We start from the raw sequence: 17,465 nt of genomic DNA, 5'->3' as shown, positions 1-17,465 counted from the left end.
CCAAGAAAAAAAGGGAACTTTTGTCCCAACATGTGATAGTTCTGCCTGCTGTTACAAGATCCCAGCACCTGCTGTGCTTACAATCACTACTTCAAAACCAGCTTCCCCTCAAAACAATGGGACATCACCAAAATTAGAAACTCACATCCTGTCATTGGTTTTTAGTGTCAGTTACCTAAACAATTACAGCACTTCAAAAGCAGTTTTGTTCAGCTTTCTTTCGTGAAGAAAAGAAAAACAAAAGCTAGAACAAATCCTTACACATCTTTCCAATGCATCTTGTAGGAAAACTCACATTTTTCAGATGCAGAAATAAATAATGAAGAACACCAGTGAAGTTATGCTTTTCACACATTTTTATTTCAACCTGGTTAAAGAGAAATTTCTTTTTCCCCTTTTAAATAGCATATAAATAAGAAAGAAAGAAAATGTTAGAGTGGTCAAAATTTTATTTCAAAAAATCTTGGGAAAATCTCATTAATCCTGCATTGTTCCAAAATGCATGGAAATCTTTTAATGGCTGGCTCCTTAAGGCTCACAGCAATACTGCTAAATGAAACAAGAGAAGAAGAGGACCAGAGCTCTTAGACACTTCTCTGATCTGAAGAATAACTAACTGTATTTACATACTAGGGTAACTTAAGCAGAAAAGAAAATTTAAACATACAATCTCATACTCCATTTTAGTGTTTAACTGGAGCAAGGGTTTCAATATGTCATTCTACATCCCAGCTGAGTGCTGCCCTATTTACTCAGCTATTGGTCATTTTAGCTGTAGAATAGATTGGTTATTTAGGCTGCCTCATAGTTCCTCTCTGACTTTCCACAACGTACCTCTGTACAGATAACTTTTTCTAAGCCAGAAAGAAATTCCCAAATCTCATTTTTTTTCCTCAAATAAACAAAATCTTGTTTTCTGGCAAGCCTTACAAATAATGATGAACAACAACTGAGTTTCTCAAATAAGGGGCCAAATACAGGAAATCTTTAATCCATTCAGAAGTGCACGTAAGCAGTCCTAGGTGTAAAATTAGTTGCTAGAGTAGGTATCTATAATTAAGTATCTAGAACAGGGTGGTCTGTTTACCAGAGTACTCAATGCCTCAATGAATAATAACATAATTTACAGAGCTTTACTTTTCCTGGTGTCCAAGAAAAGTAAAGGGGACCATCCCTGAAGTCACCAGGACCGTCTTGTTAATTTGTGCAACTTTTAGGATACTTATGGAAAGAAAATAATTCGAAGTGTCACACTAGGGCAACTTCAGGAGGGAAATGCACACCAAAAAAAGTGATAAAAACAGGCATGGTACATAATGTTCATTAAACTCTGCAGATTTAAGTCAACAGCTAATTTTTATTTGGATTCTTATTTATACACAGCCTTGCTTGCTCTCTTACTACAAGGGAACTCTAAAACAACACTTGGAGCAAAGCAATAAGATAAGCAATAATTGAGTAATTTAGATGGGATGGAGTGAAAAATGGTGAATCCACCTTTCATTTTCATTAATTATAAAGAAACATCTGACTTTGAAATGTATTTCCTTCCTCTGTCCTTGCCACTTTCTACCAGTCTCTTGTTAGCCAAAGAAGAAAGAAACTGAAAGGAGACTAAAATGTAATATTCATTTAACTACCTATCTTCCCCATTTTACCTCATTCTTTGAGGATCATCTGTGGAATTTTCACTGTTGCTGACATGCAAGGAAGACCCAGCTGTCAGGGTTCATCTCTTTGCTGTGTTGTGAATAAGCCTGCAGAGATACTGCCCCACCGGGCACCTCAGTGACTTCTTCCCCTGCAGGCAGAGTGCATTTTCTGCTTGACATTTCCTAACTGCCAGAGGCATGGAGAACAAAAGCCCTACATTCACTCTACATCAAAATGCCCAAAGTGTTTGGGATTGCAAAAACATAAGTGCATGCAGAAAGGCACAACCTCTCCTGTTTTTCATGAAACCTGCAGGAAGAAGATCTTGATTTATTATTCATGATCGTTTGCTTTCTTCTTCTTTCTCTCCACCCTTCTTGAAAGCTTGGCCAAAAAGTCTTTCAAACTGAGCAACTGACATACATGAACCACACTGCCACTAACAGAGGTAAAAAATACTAGATGTACTATAAACCCTCAGCACTTGAAATCAGGGCTCCCAAGGAAGGAGGTAATAAATATAACACATTCAAATGTAAGTGAAGGTACTGCCTTCTGCAACCAAAAGTATGGGTTACAGTCATGGGGATTGGTTTGCACTCATCAGGCATGCTGAGAGATTTTAGAGAGCACCCTTCATGAATCTCTTAGGGACTTGTGAAAATGCTGACTTCAAAAAATACAAAAGACAAAAAAATGTAGTTATTATAATGTTAAGCCAGATGATATGTGTGCTGTTCACCTCTCATTTCAACAGAAGCCCTATTTTAGTCAACAGGCTGATATCACATGAACAAAGAAAATGTTCGTATCTTCTCATCCTCAATTTTTCTTCCTCTCTTCTCTGTTTCCTATTATCACTTTATCTAATGCACAATCTGAAGATTGCCACATGTTTAGGGTTTTTTCCCTTATAAAAGAAAGCAAAATTTTAACATAACAGTGCTTTGCATCTCAAGCTGATGAGAAGCAGGGTCAAGATATTAATGTGTGATGTATTAAACAGGGGGAAAATGCAAACAGTTCAAGTGGTCCAAGAAGTTGAATTTCCTACAAGCCAAAAACATCTCCAGAAACCTGGAAGTCTTTCTTGCTTATTCCTGTTTTTCTACCTTTTTATTTGCTCTGATTTCTTTGATAGTAATAAACATGATTTGTTCTTTATGCCTGCTTGTGCAAATGATGAAAGTTATTCAAATATATCCATAGTCTCACCATAGTGTCCCTATTTAGAAAATACAGCCCACCAAATGTCAGAAAAAAAACCCAAACCTGACTTTAGTGTTTTGGTTTTTGTTTTTTTTTTTTTTGGAAAATAGCAACAGGTTTCTGATCTGCTTGCAGCAATGTTTCTACACTAAAATTTCAAAGAAAATAATGTTGTTTTTTTTTCCTGGCTCAAACAGCTAATTCCAAATTATTCTTACATCTTAAAAACATGATGGTATGATATATTGCCATGTAAATGATTGTGAATAAGGCCTTACACAACACCTCATGTAGGTAGACAGTGGTGACACAGGGAAAAAAATGCAATTCTTTAGTCTCAAAATGGAGAGTAAAAATTTGATTTTTATGCTAGCACTACTACAACTAGGAGAGTTTCTAGTCTGTGGTTGGTTAATTCATTTATATGAACTTGCCATGTCTCAGAGTAACTCAGTGCAAAAAGCGATGGCTGTGAAACTGAGTACTGGCTGAGTTCACTTGAAAATTTTCACAGAAGACCAAGTTTTAGGGTCTCTGCTTTCTGTACTCCTCATCAGGAAGAACTATTACAGGCTTACAGATTACTTTGGTCTTTGTAATTCTTTTGAAAATGTGTACCAAGCATATATATTAAAAAAATTATCTGACTTAGAAAACTTTTTCAAAGGGTGACATGATTTCTTCCCTTGAAGAAGTAGAATTCTTCAAGATTTTTTCTGAGTTTTTTAAAGTGTCATTGTGAAATGGACAAATATTTATCTAAAACATCACCCTTAGGGTTTTATATTTTTCTTGAGAAAAGCAAATTCTTAAAATATTTGGCTTTATAAAGTTAGGTCTTTTTCAGAAAAAAAAAAATCCATGTATTCTGGAAAAATACTCTCAGTTTTCTGGCTTTATTTTCCTATAAACATTCTGACAGAAAACCACCAGACATTTGTTCCCTAAGACTGCTTCTTGCACAAAACCCAGAGGTGTGCTGAGCTAAAACAAGAGCTGGAAACACGCCTCTGGGCTAGGGTAGATGTTGAAGTCCATGACTGCAGGGCGGAGCAGGATTTTAGCACCAACAGCCAAGCAGCTATCTCACTGTTACCAGGAGAGCCTGCCCACACCAGTGTCACATCTGGGACACAAATCTGCTGCCGACTTTCAGCCCAGAGTTAAGGCATTCTGGGGTCAGGAAGGGACCACCCTCCCCGTGCCTCCACCCTACTCTGTCTGTCAGAAAGCATTAAATTAATGCCACAGAATAGTTAGAGCTGAAAGAGACACTTCCAGTGCTCAGCTGGCTGCAGTCTAGTGTGGCGGACTAGCTGCTGTAATCTTTCCTGAGATCATCTGGATATACACAGCTTAGTGCTCATTCTGTTTTCCTCACTGTACAATCCAGATCCTAAATTCAGTCATCACCTCTAACAAATCCCTTTAAATCACTCTCTGTTCCGAGGGCTTCTGAGTTGATACTGTGCCACTGAGAAAGGTGTATATTTTGGTGAGTTAATTGCAGGAAATAGAGCAAAGCCACTGCTTCTGGTTCACTCATGGTCATCAGGGATAATTACTTCTGAGGTACAACAGGGAGCATTGCTGCTTAACTTGAATTGCCTTTCAAAGGTAAAGATGTTAAACCAAATTATTCTCATACACATTTTTCATACCTTCAAGCTGGAGAAAAATCTAACGTGAGCATTTAGTGACAGCTCTTGACTTTTGTATTTGAATAAAAAAAGAGATGTAGACAAGAAAAAGGCCCAGGCAACAGAAACCAGCCCTAATCTCATAATGTGATTAGGTAAGGTTTCCTTGGAGGATGGAAGTTTTCCAGACTGAAACTTCTATGCAATCTAAGGCATTGAAATTTGTGTGAAATTTTAATTTGAAATAACAATGTTATTTGATTGATTGATTGATTGATTGATTGATTGATTGATTGATTGATTGATTGAAGCTGTATTTGGCTTACCTGGTTTTGGGTAGTCTTTTAAATGTAAAATAAAAACTCTAACATAACTGAGGAGGAAAGTTCCTTACCACATGAATGGAAAATCTTATTCAGAGCACAAATATTTCCTGTTCTTGGTGTAAAAAAAGGATTTTTTTACTCTGTGACTGTGTTGTCTATGAAGGCTCTTATTTAGGTTTTATCTCTATACAGCATTAAGAAGTATTTACCATACCTCTGTTTTAAGCTCTAGAATTTTTATTGGAAAAAAATATGTACTTTCAGGTAAAATTTAAGGGTTGCTGTGCTTTTAGCTTGGAGAGAAGGCCAGATATCTAAATTTATATAAATCTTTCCATCCCCATATAGTCCTACTAATAATTACACCAGAATTTCTGCAGAAAAACTTAAATATTTTAATTAAGAAAGAGAAATCAAAAAACATAATAAACAAGAAGCCCAAACATTTAAAAATGAGTGTCAGAGATGGTTTCTTGTTCTCTCTGTTATCATGCCCATTCTTAAATTTTATTCCTAATTAATTACCGGGAACTCTGCCACTCATAAATAGTTTCAGCCTTTAAAGACTTGCAGTAATTTAGACTAAATCCAAAAGAAGTTTAGCTCAAAGAAATACCAATAAAACATTTTTTCTGCCTGATGCCCGAAGATTTATTACCAATAGTTAAGAAGTATAACCCTGAGGAGAAATCTCATAAAAATCTCAGGTCAAGCAAAAACATGTTTCTTTTGGTTAAGCATCCTGGCAGCACACTCATTGTACTCCTAAGCAGCAGAGCCACTGGCAGTGGTTGTGGTCTTCAGGATGACCATATTCTCTCAGCACAGTTGACACACTCCAAGCAGAATTAACTGGCAATTAATCATGAGCATCATTACTTCCTTATGAAAACAGTATCATAATAAAGTAATATGTAACCAAACGTGGTTCAGGTCAAAGGCCAAAGTGGGCAGCCAATAGTTTATAGTTATTTAAGAGGAAGGTACAATTTGAACAGTATAAATAATAAAGTCAGCGAAGGCACTCCCATTCGTTCATGGCATCACCATTCTTGCACAGCAATGTCTATTTCTTTGAGGGCAAAATGGCAGAGGTTTGATTCTATTGTAGAACTGCAAAACAATCCCCTCGATCATGCAGCTAAAATAACAGTACACTTTTCCTCCTCCTGCTTGTGAGTGAGCACGCAGCTTTGCCTGAAGACAAATGAGGTTCACATGAGAATTGACAGTGTGTCCCTTTCTTGCTTTGCACATGCAGAAGTACTCTACCAGGAAACACCTTCTCTGAAAATGACACACTGACTTCTGTGAGGGGCTACCAAAAAGGACCCTGGTATACCCTTTTGCAGGACTTAATCACCCATCAACACATGCAGGAAGTCACACAAGGGCTATTTTCAGATTACATGGTTCTTTTAAAGTCTGGATTAAAATTAAACCATAGTAATTCTCTAGAAACCAAAACTGTGATTGGCACTTCATAAAACAGACACAGTTTCAGACCCAGCAGTTTCAGTCACAGTAATGGAAAGGTCACAGCAGTGCAGGGAGAAGGGGAAAGGGTTACGGTCAGTTCATCACACCTTGTTTCTCCCACTTCTCAGGGAGAGGAGTCTTCCTCCTGCTCCAGTGGGGGGTTCCTGTCATGGGTGACCTCCATGAGCTTCTCCAATGCGAGTTCATCCCATGGGCAACAGTTCTCCACAAAGTGATCCAAGTGCATCACTCTTCCACAGGATGCAGTCCTCCAGGCACAGCCTGCTCCAGTATAGATCCTCCACAGAGCGACAAGTCCTACCAGGAAACCTGTTCCAGCATGGGCTCCTTTCTCCATGGGCCTGCAGCCCTCTGCCTGGAGCCTGCTCCTGCACATTTCCCACAGGGTCACAGTCTCCTCTCAGGCATCCACCTGCTCCAGCATGGGCTCCTCCACAGGCTGCAGGTGGATCTCTGCATCCCTGTGATCCTCCATGGGCTGCAGGGGCACAGCTGCATCACCGTGGTCTGCACCAGGGGCTGCAGCAGAATCTCAGCTCCAGTACCTGGAGCAGCTCCTGCCCCTCTTTCTTCAGTGACCTTGGGGTCTGGAGAGTTGTTCCTCTTCACACTCTGCTATTCACTAGCCACAATTACATCTGCACAAAAATTCTTCTTTTGCTTCTTCTTAGATCTGTTATAACAGAGGCATTCCCACCATTTCTGATGGGCTCAGCCTTGGCCAGAGGAAGATCCATCCTGGAGCCACCAGGGATTGGCTTTGCTGCACATGGGGCAAGCTTCTGGCAGCTTCTCACAGAAGCCACCCCTGTAGCCCCCCTGCCACCAAAACATAGTCATGCAAACCCACTACAGTCTGCTATGTGTGGACATGGTGGAGAGGCCTTTTCTGACCATTGTCTATTTTTCCACTGTCACTAATGTGGAGTTTATGCATCTATGCTTTGTTCATAGCTGTGACTACTGTGCACTGCAAGTGAAAGCAAAGAGGGAGAGAGTCATAATATCATTTTCTGAAACTACCACCAGTAGCTGGGGTTGCAGATTAAAAGATTGGTACTGAAGAGAAATTCTTCAATTAGATGGGAACAGATAGTTCTGTTCCATTGAAATACCCCTGGAACAATTTAATTTGCCTTATTTAAAATTTGTTTAAGATGCCGCTATGAAGTGATTTGTCTGAATTAGAAGGCTGATCTTCAGAAACAATGCCAAGATGCTAGCAGAACCAAGCTAGGTTTGTTTTGTGATCCATCCACACAAGCCCCATCAAGAGATTTTACTACTGTCGAGCCTGCTGTTCTGGTATTCCCACAAAAGATGCTTTGTAACTGGTCATCTAAGGACAAATGGTGCTCTGAAGTTTTTTGTTGCCTACTATGATAAGAAGTGCTGGATGTTTGGCTGCAGACAATTTTCTTATCTTTTCAGTGCATCACCTAGTCATAGGTTTACTTTAAAAGCAAAGGATAAGGCAAAAATGAAGACATGGCACAAGACAAAATGGGGTTAACCAATCACAATGAAGATCACCCCACAAATTCTCTCAGAACTGGGAGGTAAAAGTCAGAGATCTTCACAAAAATTGCACTTCCCCCTTTTCCATGCTTACTTTTGATCACCTTTTAAAATAAGGCTGCAGTCATCTGACTTTCATTTAACCAAAAAAATCACACAGCACACATATTTTCCTACCACCTGCTGGCACAGTCAATACGGTGCCATTATGGATGATGTTGTTTTTATTTAGAAAGCAAAAATCGAAGAAAATGGATAAAATTAACTAGACATTCAACTTTGCTGATGACAGAAGTAGGTTATTTTTGCATGTCAAGTATGGAATAAATAATGCAGCAATACCTGCATAATTTAGTAATTCTTTTAGTTAAGATACACAAGTGAAATGAAAGAAGACTACCACAAAATAAAAATATGTAAGAAATAGAAAGTTTGGTAGGACAGCAAAATCTGTGGTCATACATAATTTAATCTGTGGTCATAGAATGGAATAATACCTTAAACAATTTTGCATATGAACTAATTTAACAGAATATGAGAGAATAATGCATTTCTGTTATTTCCTCAGACAGTGCTTGGGAAACATTTAATTTTCAGCCTGTTCACTTGCATGAATCTTAGCACTGGAAAGCCTAATGGGCCAATTCAGGCTTGCACCAAAGAGCCAGCCCTGCAGATCAAAGGGCAGATAGCTTACAAGCTCTGCAGCGTAAGATGATTGTTTGGTTGCCAATCTAATTTACTTGAGCTGAAATTGCTTTGTAGGGGAATGCATGGGAAAATATGGAACATTTGTTTTTATCAGGCTGCATGATGCAATTTGCTAGAGTTATCACATTTAGCAAAATGTAAAAGTTCAGGCCAGAGAGTAACAAGCAGTTACTGTCTGCTATCACTCAAGTTAAAAATCAGTGCCCTCATTTAGGTACTGCAGGCTACAAGCTGCCCTTCTGGCTTCCAATCAATCAGTCTCTTAAACTGGAGTCCCTTTGTATTTTCACACTGGGGTCTTTGGTATTACTAAAGCATTCCACTGTCAAAAAGCACAGTTACCCATGGCAACAAGTTTTTTGGAGTTTTTACTTCCTTATCAGTTTGCCCCAAAGCAGAACATGAAGATTAACTGGCAGCTGCTGGCATGTTCTAATACAGGCCCTTCTTTAATTGAAAAGAGGCTCCTTCTTCTAAGGACATCGCAATGGAAAACTTTAGTGCTGATATAAAAATGTGCCTAATGTAACACTTCTCAGCTAATGCTAAATAATTACGGGTTTTCTCTGCTTTTATGATTAGCCTGTTTCACTAGTCACATCATAGGCGTAGTGCCAAAAATTTACACAGGGCTGTGGCTGAGAGAAGATAATTTTTCCCACAGGCAATTTTTTAAAAAGTATTATTTTGCAATTTTTGCTTTTATCAGAGTCTCTTCTCTCCCCTGACCTTTTTGGTTGAAATATATCTCCCCTGATTCATTCATCTGGGCATTACTTATCTAACACAGGCTGGTGGTCTGGGTTCTCTCATCCTTCAGTGGAGAGAGAGACTGAATCATACACAGGATGCTTGAGCTCATACATTTCTCACAACTCCTCTAGGATGATACCAACAGCGAGTTCTGCCACTGTAAGGTCAATTAAGCAGCTGGCTCAGGCCCATGGATGAGTCAGGTTAGATGAGAGGAAGCCCCTCTCTGTGGCTGAAAATTTACTGTCTTTAATATGTTGCCTGAGTATTCACAAGTTGTACTGAAGAGATACTGGACTTTGACCACACAGCTTAATCCCCAGTGTGGGGCTTCTTCCCCATTTCAGCAGAGCTAAACCTGCTCACATCATTCTCATAAGCAGGTTCAAATAATGCACGTGGAAGGACTGCTTTATACAAGAACCAAAACTCCTAAGAGCTTACAAAATGCAACTACTATCCTCCTTCCCAATGCCAAATGCCCTCTAATACTAGATCTCCCATTTAAAAAGTTCTCTTCCAGAATCAGAAATATTTTATGCTCTTGGGCACAGCCACATCACAGAATTTCTGCTGGCATTTCTCTGACTATGCTAGTTTTGAAACAACCTATAAAATTTAGAACTATGGAAAAATGAGTTATTCTTAGAGAAAAGACATGCAGATACAACTAAGTGACCGTAATACCCAATTTTGGGGGCTTATTTTACATAAAATGTTTTTCCTACTCTTGGAGTAAAATTCAATATTTGACATGTTTTTGACTAGGGGATTATTACTAATGAAGCCTGAGGAACTACATTTCCAGAGGAAAACACAGTGTTTTTAAAAGAAATTAAGAAAACATAGTGGGGAAATTTACAGTGTTGGAACTAGCACAGGCATGCTATGCTGAAAAGTTTCACACAAATAGATTATGGCACGTCTGGCATGTAGGATATCCATACCAGTCTTTCACCAGTAAATACCCTAAATTTGAAGTTTACACACAGCATTAAACACTTTGTCAGGTGGAGAGGGAGACCACAGGTCTAGAGGATTCACAGAACATCTAGGCAGTAGAAGAAACATTGCATCCTAAGGTCTTTTAATTGCAGCAGAAAAAACAATCAAGCACATGGAAGACCTGATGCAAATGTGAGGACAGAGTCATGAATCCTTAGCAGATGCAGTTATTTGAATAAGCAACACAGTTAAATTGAAGTGACAGAAGACATGGAGTATTGAAATCTAAACTAAAGATAGTAATAAAAAAGAGCTCCATCTGTAGAACAACAGGTAGAAAAAAAAGTTAAGAACAAGCTTTGAATATAAAGCAGGAGCTGTGTTTATTGAAACACTGCGAAGTATTTCTCATGAATGTGAAACAAATTTTCACTTTCTTGCTGCTGGTAAATACCTTCATGATGCCTGCTCATAGCAAGGAAAAAATAAAATCAGGAAATAGGCCAAAAAATCTATCAGCAAATAGTCATAAAACATGTTAAAACAGATGTGTGTCAGCAAAACATATATCCACACACAGTGACAATCATGAAAACAGGACATCTCAACAGTACAAAAATGACAAGACTTCAAAAGATCCTGCTGACTGTCACTGAATAACTTTTTTTTTTTTTTTTCAACTGAATAAGCAAAAAGAAAGAGACAAACCAGGTAATTTACAAGGGGGAGGATACTGCAGAGACCCGTTTTCAGGATGATCACCTCTGTCTCTGTCAGCCCTCTCCAGACTGGTGCAGTGGTGTCTCTGCCTGTGTGGGCTCTTCACACCCAGGAACCTGCCCTCAGCATGGCTTTAGCAGTGAGACAGAAAGACATTTTCCTGCAAAGGTAGGTGTGTGGACCTGCCTGGATGTCTGCTCTACCAGTGGATCCCGCTCTCCCTCCTTCTAAGAGGTCCTGCTGGAGTGGAGTTTCTTCCTGAGGTGCAGTTGGCGAAACCAGAGAATTTTCTTTAGGAATGTGATTAAAGGACACATTCAAGACCAGTCAGAATAATGACAGAGAACTGCAAATAATCCCAGCAAGACAGAGTCCTAAACCCACCGCCAGAAAGTCTAGGCTAGTAAGTGGAATGCATTTTTCTAAGAAACCTACTTCTGAGAAAGCTCCTAGCTAACTTCTGCATGTGAGAAAAGTGAAAATCCCTTGGGTAGTGAGCCTGAGGCACACACCACTGCCTGAAGCTCAGAGCAGCAGAACAGGTCAATGCACACGGAGCTGCAGGAGGAGTTTGCAGACAGGCAGCCATGTGCTCTCCATGTGAAGAGCAGCCAAAGTCCACCACATTGGAGCCACTGCAGGGCCATCCTGCAAATATCTGATTTGAATGCCTGCTATTACCTCTGAGCAAGCCCTTTCATCTGTTCTGCCTATATTATTTTCAAAATTTACCTATTACCCTTATAACTGGTTCTGTTAATAGAAAATGCTCTGGGGGGAAATCCTATAGAAGTTTGATGAATTTTTAAGGAGCCACAATTCAGCCAGGTAGGCAGTTTAAAGCTGAGGAGTGATGTAAACCATTAGAGCCACAAAACCAGCTCAGTGCCAGGTTTTGGTTGTTTCCTGTATCACCATTGTCATTGTTATGCCCAGCTATTGAGAAGCTGTGTTATTCTGTTCCATTTCTTAGCAGGCATGTTATTATGAGCTGTCTCTTCAGAAGTTCCTGGAGGCATTAGAAACAGAAGGCATTGTAAGGACATGTAGGAAGACACCATCTCTTCCCTGAGGAGAATGTTGCAAGAAATGTGAAACAAAAGAAGATTTAACAGAGTTCTAAACCTGGCTGGGTGTCCCCTTACTGCAGGGAAGATCTGTTCTCCATTGGTAAGTGCAGCGTAAGGAGAAATTACTTGTCCATGTCCTTATTCTACCTCTGAGATGAAGAGAAGATTACAATCTTATCTGTTGCACAGTCTACATATCATGTAGAGCAGCTTGATCAATGAAAATGCTGTTTCCCATTACCTGTTATTCCTGGAAAGTAACATGAATATTATCTAAAGAGAAAGAAAAGACCTAAGATCTTACATAATTTATCTTTGATTAATAATGAAATCTCTTGCACTAGTTATTTCTTCATCTTGTGCAAACAGAAGAAACTAAAACACTACTGCAGGTGAACCCTAAGACCCATGTGTTATCAGGTACCCAGCCTTGGCACCACTAGATTGTATTTACAAAACATGTTTGTAAATACCTTAAATTTATTCTGGTTTAAAAATAATATTTTTAAAAATAATGCATCTTTAATAGACATTAAAAAATCCTTTTAAATTCAGAATCTGGTATTTGTTAACTAGAGACAATTAAAAATCTAGACCTCTACCTTCAATGACAGGTCTAATTTTTTTCAGTTTCCTCCATTAAAACATCATGCTTTCAGGATGAAACTGATCTTTAAGTAGTACTTTGCTATAAAGTGCAATTTTCAAGAAGGAAGAAATGACAGAGAACGGTGGAGCATAGGAAAAAAATTCCAATTGTGGCTGATGCACCTAGCTGAGACCCCAGCCCACCATCAGATTTACACATCAGTGCAGCTAAGTGCACTCTGCTGATGGCACACGTTGCCCAGCAAGTGCCAGGCTGAGCACTTCAGTGCTCCACGGAACCATACAGGAGCAAGAAACGGCCACAGCCAGCTCACATGTACACTACTGAAGTGGACCAAATTATGCCACAGACAAATTTGCACCATGTCTACACCTCTTTTTTTCTGTCTGTAAAAATGAGAGGAGCAGGTTTGTGTGAAAACTGTGCTACAGAGGGAATCCAGAATCAACTTCTATGTAAGTATTTAACTAACCCGGACAGTTTGATCAGGGCAGAGAGTTCATCCACCCTCCCCTTTGTGAAACTCAAGCTCTGTTTGCACAGCTAATATCTTCCCCAGTAGCCATAAGCCCCATCCTTTGTGTATCAGTAGGCTTTAGGAAATGTTTAATCAGTTTGCAAGAGCACATACACACAATTCCACAACAACACTCTGTGTGGCATCTAGAAGTGTCACTTATAGGAAAATATAGGTTGTGCCCTTGAAAAGAAAGGCTAAGTATTCCTACTTTCTGTTTCTGTATTCATTTTTCTCTCTCTAAAAATTTTTAAGCAACAAAATGAAATTTTCTTGCTTTTGTGAAGATGGAAAATCACTGGGGGCTCTACTCTAATTTTTAACTTTATAAAAAATATGCTGATTTGAAAACATGATTTCTAAAAATTTAATATTCTTTATCCATTATTGTAAAAATAAAGAATATAAAATTATCCTGAAAAATCAACCAGTGTATTTCTGAGCTAAAATCTTATTTTAGCTTAAACCAAATCCTATTTTTTAAAGACTGAACCAGTGTATGCACAGTCATGTAAAGCATATAGAAAATAAAATCAGAAATTATAAATAATGAATACTTCTGGGGAACTTTTTTAGCAGAGCAGCAAATACCTACAACTTCCACCAAATTTAACATGGGAAGCTTGATTCTGACACTACCATTTTGAAGGTCTCTCACTTTAAAGCAGAAAACTAGGGATCTTGACATACATATGATAACACAAGCAAATTCTCCATTTCATACAGTGAAAGTAGCTGTCACAAATTTCAAACGTGACTGAAGAACCTGAAGGCAGAAATTTGGGCCTTGCAATTGTTCATTCTGATAAAGTGTAGAAACATGCAATATTTCAGAGAAATTATAGGTATTTATCATACAGACATTGAGATCACATGTTAGAGTTCTCTGAATTAATTAAAAATTTCAGATTTACTGAATGCACTGAAGAAATACGACTGAGAAATGTAACAAAACAGAAGAAACAGCATTCTACACAATGCACTTGTGGGTTCAGAGAAAGATAAAATGAGGGCCAGAACTATCTCACTGTGCTATCTTCAGCATATTAGAAAAATTTGTTGTTTCATAAGGTCTTCAGTATATTGCTTTTAGGGAGAAATGAGAGAATAATCTTTCCTTCAGCACTCTTGAGCAATCAATTTAAAACAGAAAGTGTTTTAAAATGTGTTATAGGAAAACATGTTTATGCATGTCGGTTTTCAAGTCACCTAGGATCCTGCTGAGCCTTGTGTGAATGTTTATTCACACTTTTTCATTATTTTTTAAATAAACAACAATGTTCATCTCTTTTTGAAATTATATTTAGGTTTCAAACTAAAAATACTGGTGTGTGTTCTTATGTGATGTACCCTGGCTCCACATCAGCCATCACAAGAAAGGTGACTGGAATCAAGTAAGAACCTGAAACATTACCATTTAATTATTTTCTAATTTAAAGTTACTATCTATTAAAAGAAATTCATTAAATTCCTATATAAAAGTATAATCTTGATGTAACATGCTGTTAGACAATTTTACTTAGTCCTTGCCAGAAATATTTACAGACAGAAATAATTTTCAACCTCATTTTCTTAGGGGAGAGAGGATGAAGGAGAAAAGTACTGCAAGAAAGAGGGTCTGTCACTGTTCAGGGCGGTTGGCAGGGCACACCTGAGCCAGGTTCTGGGCTCACATACACAAACACTTGATCCATATTTGTGAACACAGAAAGAGGTCTTGTTTTCCCTCCAGTAAGCAGTGAAAAACACTTCATAAGTGCAAGAATTTATTTGAAGTGTAATTATAACCTAAATTCCTCTAAATTTTCTGAGTCTGAATCACTTACCTTTATCACGTGATGCTTTTCATGCTGTACAGGAATCTTAAACATTTGGCACCAATATGTTGTGTCCTTGTCTGGTACAGGCACCTGTCTTAATAAAAAGGGCACGAACACAGTATTATCATAGAATCACAGAATGGTTTGGGTTGGAAGGGACCTTAGAGGTCCAGAGGCAGTTCCAATCCCCTTGCTTTGGGCCGGGACACCTTCCACTAGACCAGGGTGCTCAAAGCCCCATTCCTTGAAAACTTCCAGGGATCCACAGCTTCTCTGGGCAGCATGTTCTAATGCCTCATCAACCTCACAGTGAAGAATTTCTTCCTTATGTTTAATCTATCCATAAAGTCACACTACTCGTTGTGTGACTCAAGGCTTTGGCTACCACCTCATTCCCATCTCCACAGAAACCTGTAGGTTTCTACAGCATGCAGGAGTAACTTACGTCTTTGTTTGTCAAGTCAAAGAATGGCAAAGAGGCAGATGAGACTTCCTCTCTCTCCGGGTTCAGCAGACGCAGACTCTTGGTACCACGATTTGATCCATGGTAATTTTGCCCTGCTTCTCCCATGTCTTTGTGGTGGTAGGCCCATATCACCCGCACTGTGCTCTCCTGAAAAAACAAAGCAGAAGGGATAGGAGGTCCAAAAAACATTGCAGAAGGTCCACAAGGGATAGGAGCAACGTCTTCCTCACACAGTTCCTATCATTCCTACAATAGCTGTGACACTGGTGTATTTAAGCAATGACAATGTATTCCAGAGGAGCAGTCATCTGCCTACACAATTTGGCCTTTGAGATAAATAATGTTTTATACTTAGTGGGTTAATTGGAAATACACAGAAATTAAATTGTTCTCTGAAAGACTTCTTCCCTAATGTTGTGAACTGAAATCATATCTTCAAATGGCAGAAAAGACTCATAAAGAAGTAACCAGCTAAATGTATTACAAACATTTCTCTAGAGATGTTACTTATTTGATCAGCAACCAGAATGTATTTCCACCAGACATTTTCCAGGCTCAAGTCTGTGAAGATGTGAATACCTTCAGTGAATTGTTGTCCTTAGATAGTATGGAAAATTAACATTCAATTACAGAACAGATTTACGTCTTAAAAATCAATCTACAGCCACTGCACTGATCAGTTCTCTATAAACCATTCTCAGATTACAATAATGACCCTTGAGACAAAGTGCTAAAATAAATCCTGAAGTGTCTCAAAATGCTAAATTATACTGAGAATTCAGAGCAGGTGTGCAAACCAGAGATCCACTGACTGCCTGGGAAACTGGTGGTTTATACAGGTGGGGTTTGCTTCCTGCATTTTTAGCCTCTCACGTTGCTATAGTTGCATATATTTTAAAAACACAGATAATGAATATAGTGTTTTATTCCTACAGGAATGCTTCCAAGAAGTAGTAAACAAGCCAAAGCATAGAAAGCCCTGCAAATCTCTCTAACCTTTCTGCCATTTCCTATACCGAAGTCATCAGCTTCATGTAATTTAAGATTATGTTTAGGAAATAGCACAGCAATCCCTAGGGCAACAGAAGAATTTACCATGAAAATTATTTTACCATGGGAAGTTTTACCATAAATTTTTTTCACTTTTAATTTTGAATAAAGAAATAAAGCAAACAGACCCTTTAAATATATACTCTTCAAATTTTTTAAAAAATCTGTTTCTAAGATTAATTACAAGTTAATGAAGAATGTTAAAAGTATTTCTCAATTAGGCCTCTCTTGGTTGGTTATAACAATGGCATATAGGACTTGATGGCTCAGAAGTATCTATTTCAATCCTGTGTACACTCATTAGAAATTACAGAATATAATGTAGTAAAGTACAAAAAACAAAGAAAGCTGAAATTTAAACCTAATCGTTTAAAAAAAACTAGCACAAGTATTTCACCTGAGCACACAGATATTTTGGAAAGGGAATTTCTCTAATTCTGTCCTTTTACTAAAAAGATATTTTAACTATTGGCTTAATAACCACACACACATTTATCCTGTGTTAATTACTGCATCTCTCCACATACAGTCAGAGACTCTTACCGTTATGCTCTTGTCATTTGTGTCACAAGTGTGCAGCTCTCTGCTAAAAGCCAGTATTGTATGTGTACTGTTTTCCATGGCATATTCCAGATGGTAATCCTGTTGAGGGTCCTTTTTTAGTACTCTATTTTCATCTGTAAAATAATCCTATTATAAAAGAAAGGTGGCCCATTATTAAAATCTAATATTAAACATGAAACTGGATGTCCAGTACTGAAACCTTTTTCAAAATATGTAAAATTCTGCAGTGTCAGTTTTGAATTAAACAATAAATTTGAGGTGGCACTGAACTGTTTTTTATACAAAATCTCCAAGAAAGCAACCCTCCTTGATAAACAGTTTAAAGAATGCTTTAAGTAATTTTAGCAACATGCTGCCTCTATGCAAGTGCAGAAATAAAGGTTGGACCCAGCA

The 17,465-nt window shown here is 38.3% G+C and overlaps 1 protein-coding gene across 2 annotated transcripts in view; it reads right to left on the bottom strand.

Moving 5' to 3' along the window:
* The window catches only part of MOXD1 (monooxygenase DBH like 1), a 64,117-nt gene that overhangs the window by 19,226 nt on the left and 27,426 nt on the right, over positions 1-17,465 (bottom strand). For both annotated transcript variants that reach the window (XM_050972441.1, XM_009095224.4), the window contains exons 2-4: positions 17,052-17,198; positions 15,438-15,605; positions 14,999-15,082 (exon numbers count right to left, since the gene is read on the bottom strand). In XM_050972441.1, coding sequence (XP_050828398.1) covers positions 14,999-15,082; positions 15,438-15,605; positions 17,052-17,129 — 330 coding nt within the window. In that variant the 5' untranslated portion in view covers positions 17,130-17,198. The remainder of the gene's footprint in view (positions 1-14,998; positions 15,083-15,437; positions 15,606-17,051; positions 17,199-17,465) is intronic.

This window comes from Serinus canaria, chromosome 3, assembly GCF_022539315.1.
Source record: "Serinus canaria isolate serCan28SL12 chromosome 3, serCan2020, whole genome shotgun sequence".
Taxonomy (NCBI): domain Eukaryota; kingdom Metazoa; phylum Chordata; class Aves; order Passeriformes; family Fringillidae; genus Serinus; species Serinus canaria.
Note: the sequence above shows the minus strand (reverse complement) of the source record. Positions and strands in the feature narration are given on the sequence as shown.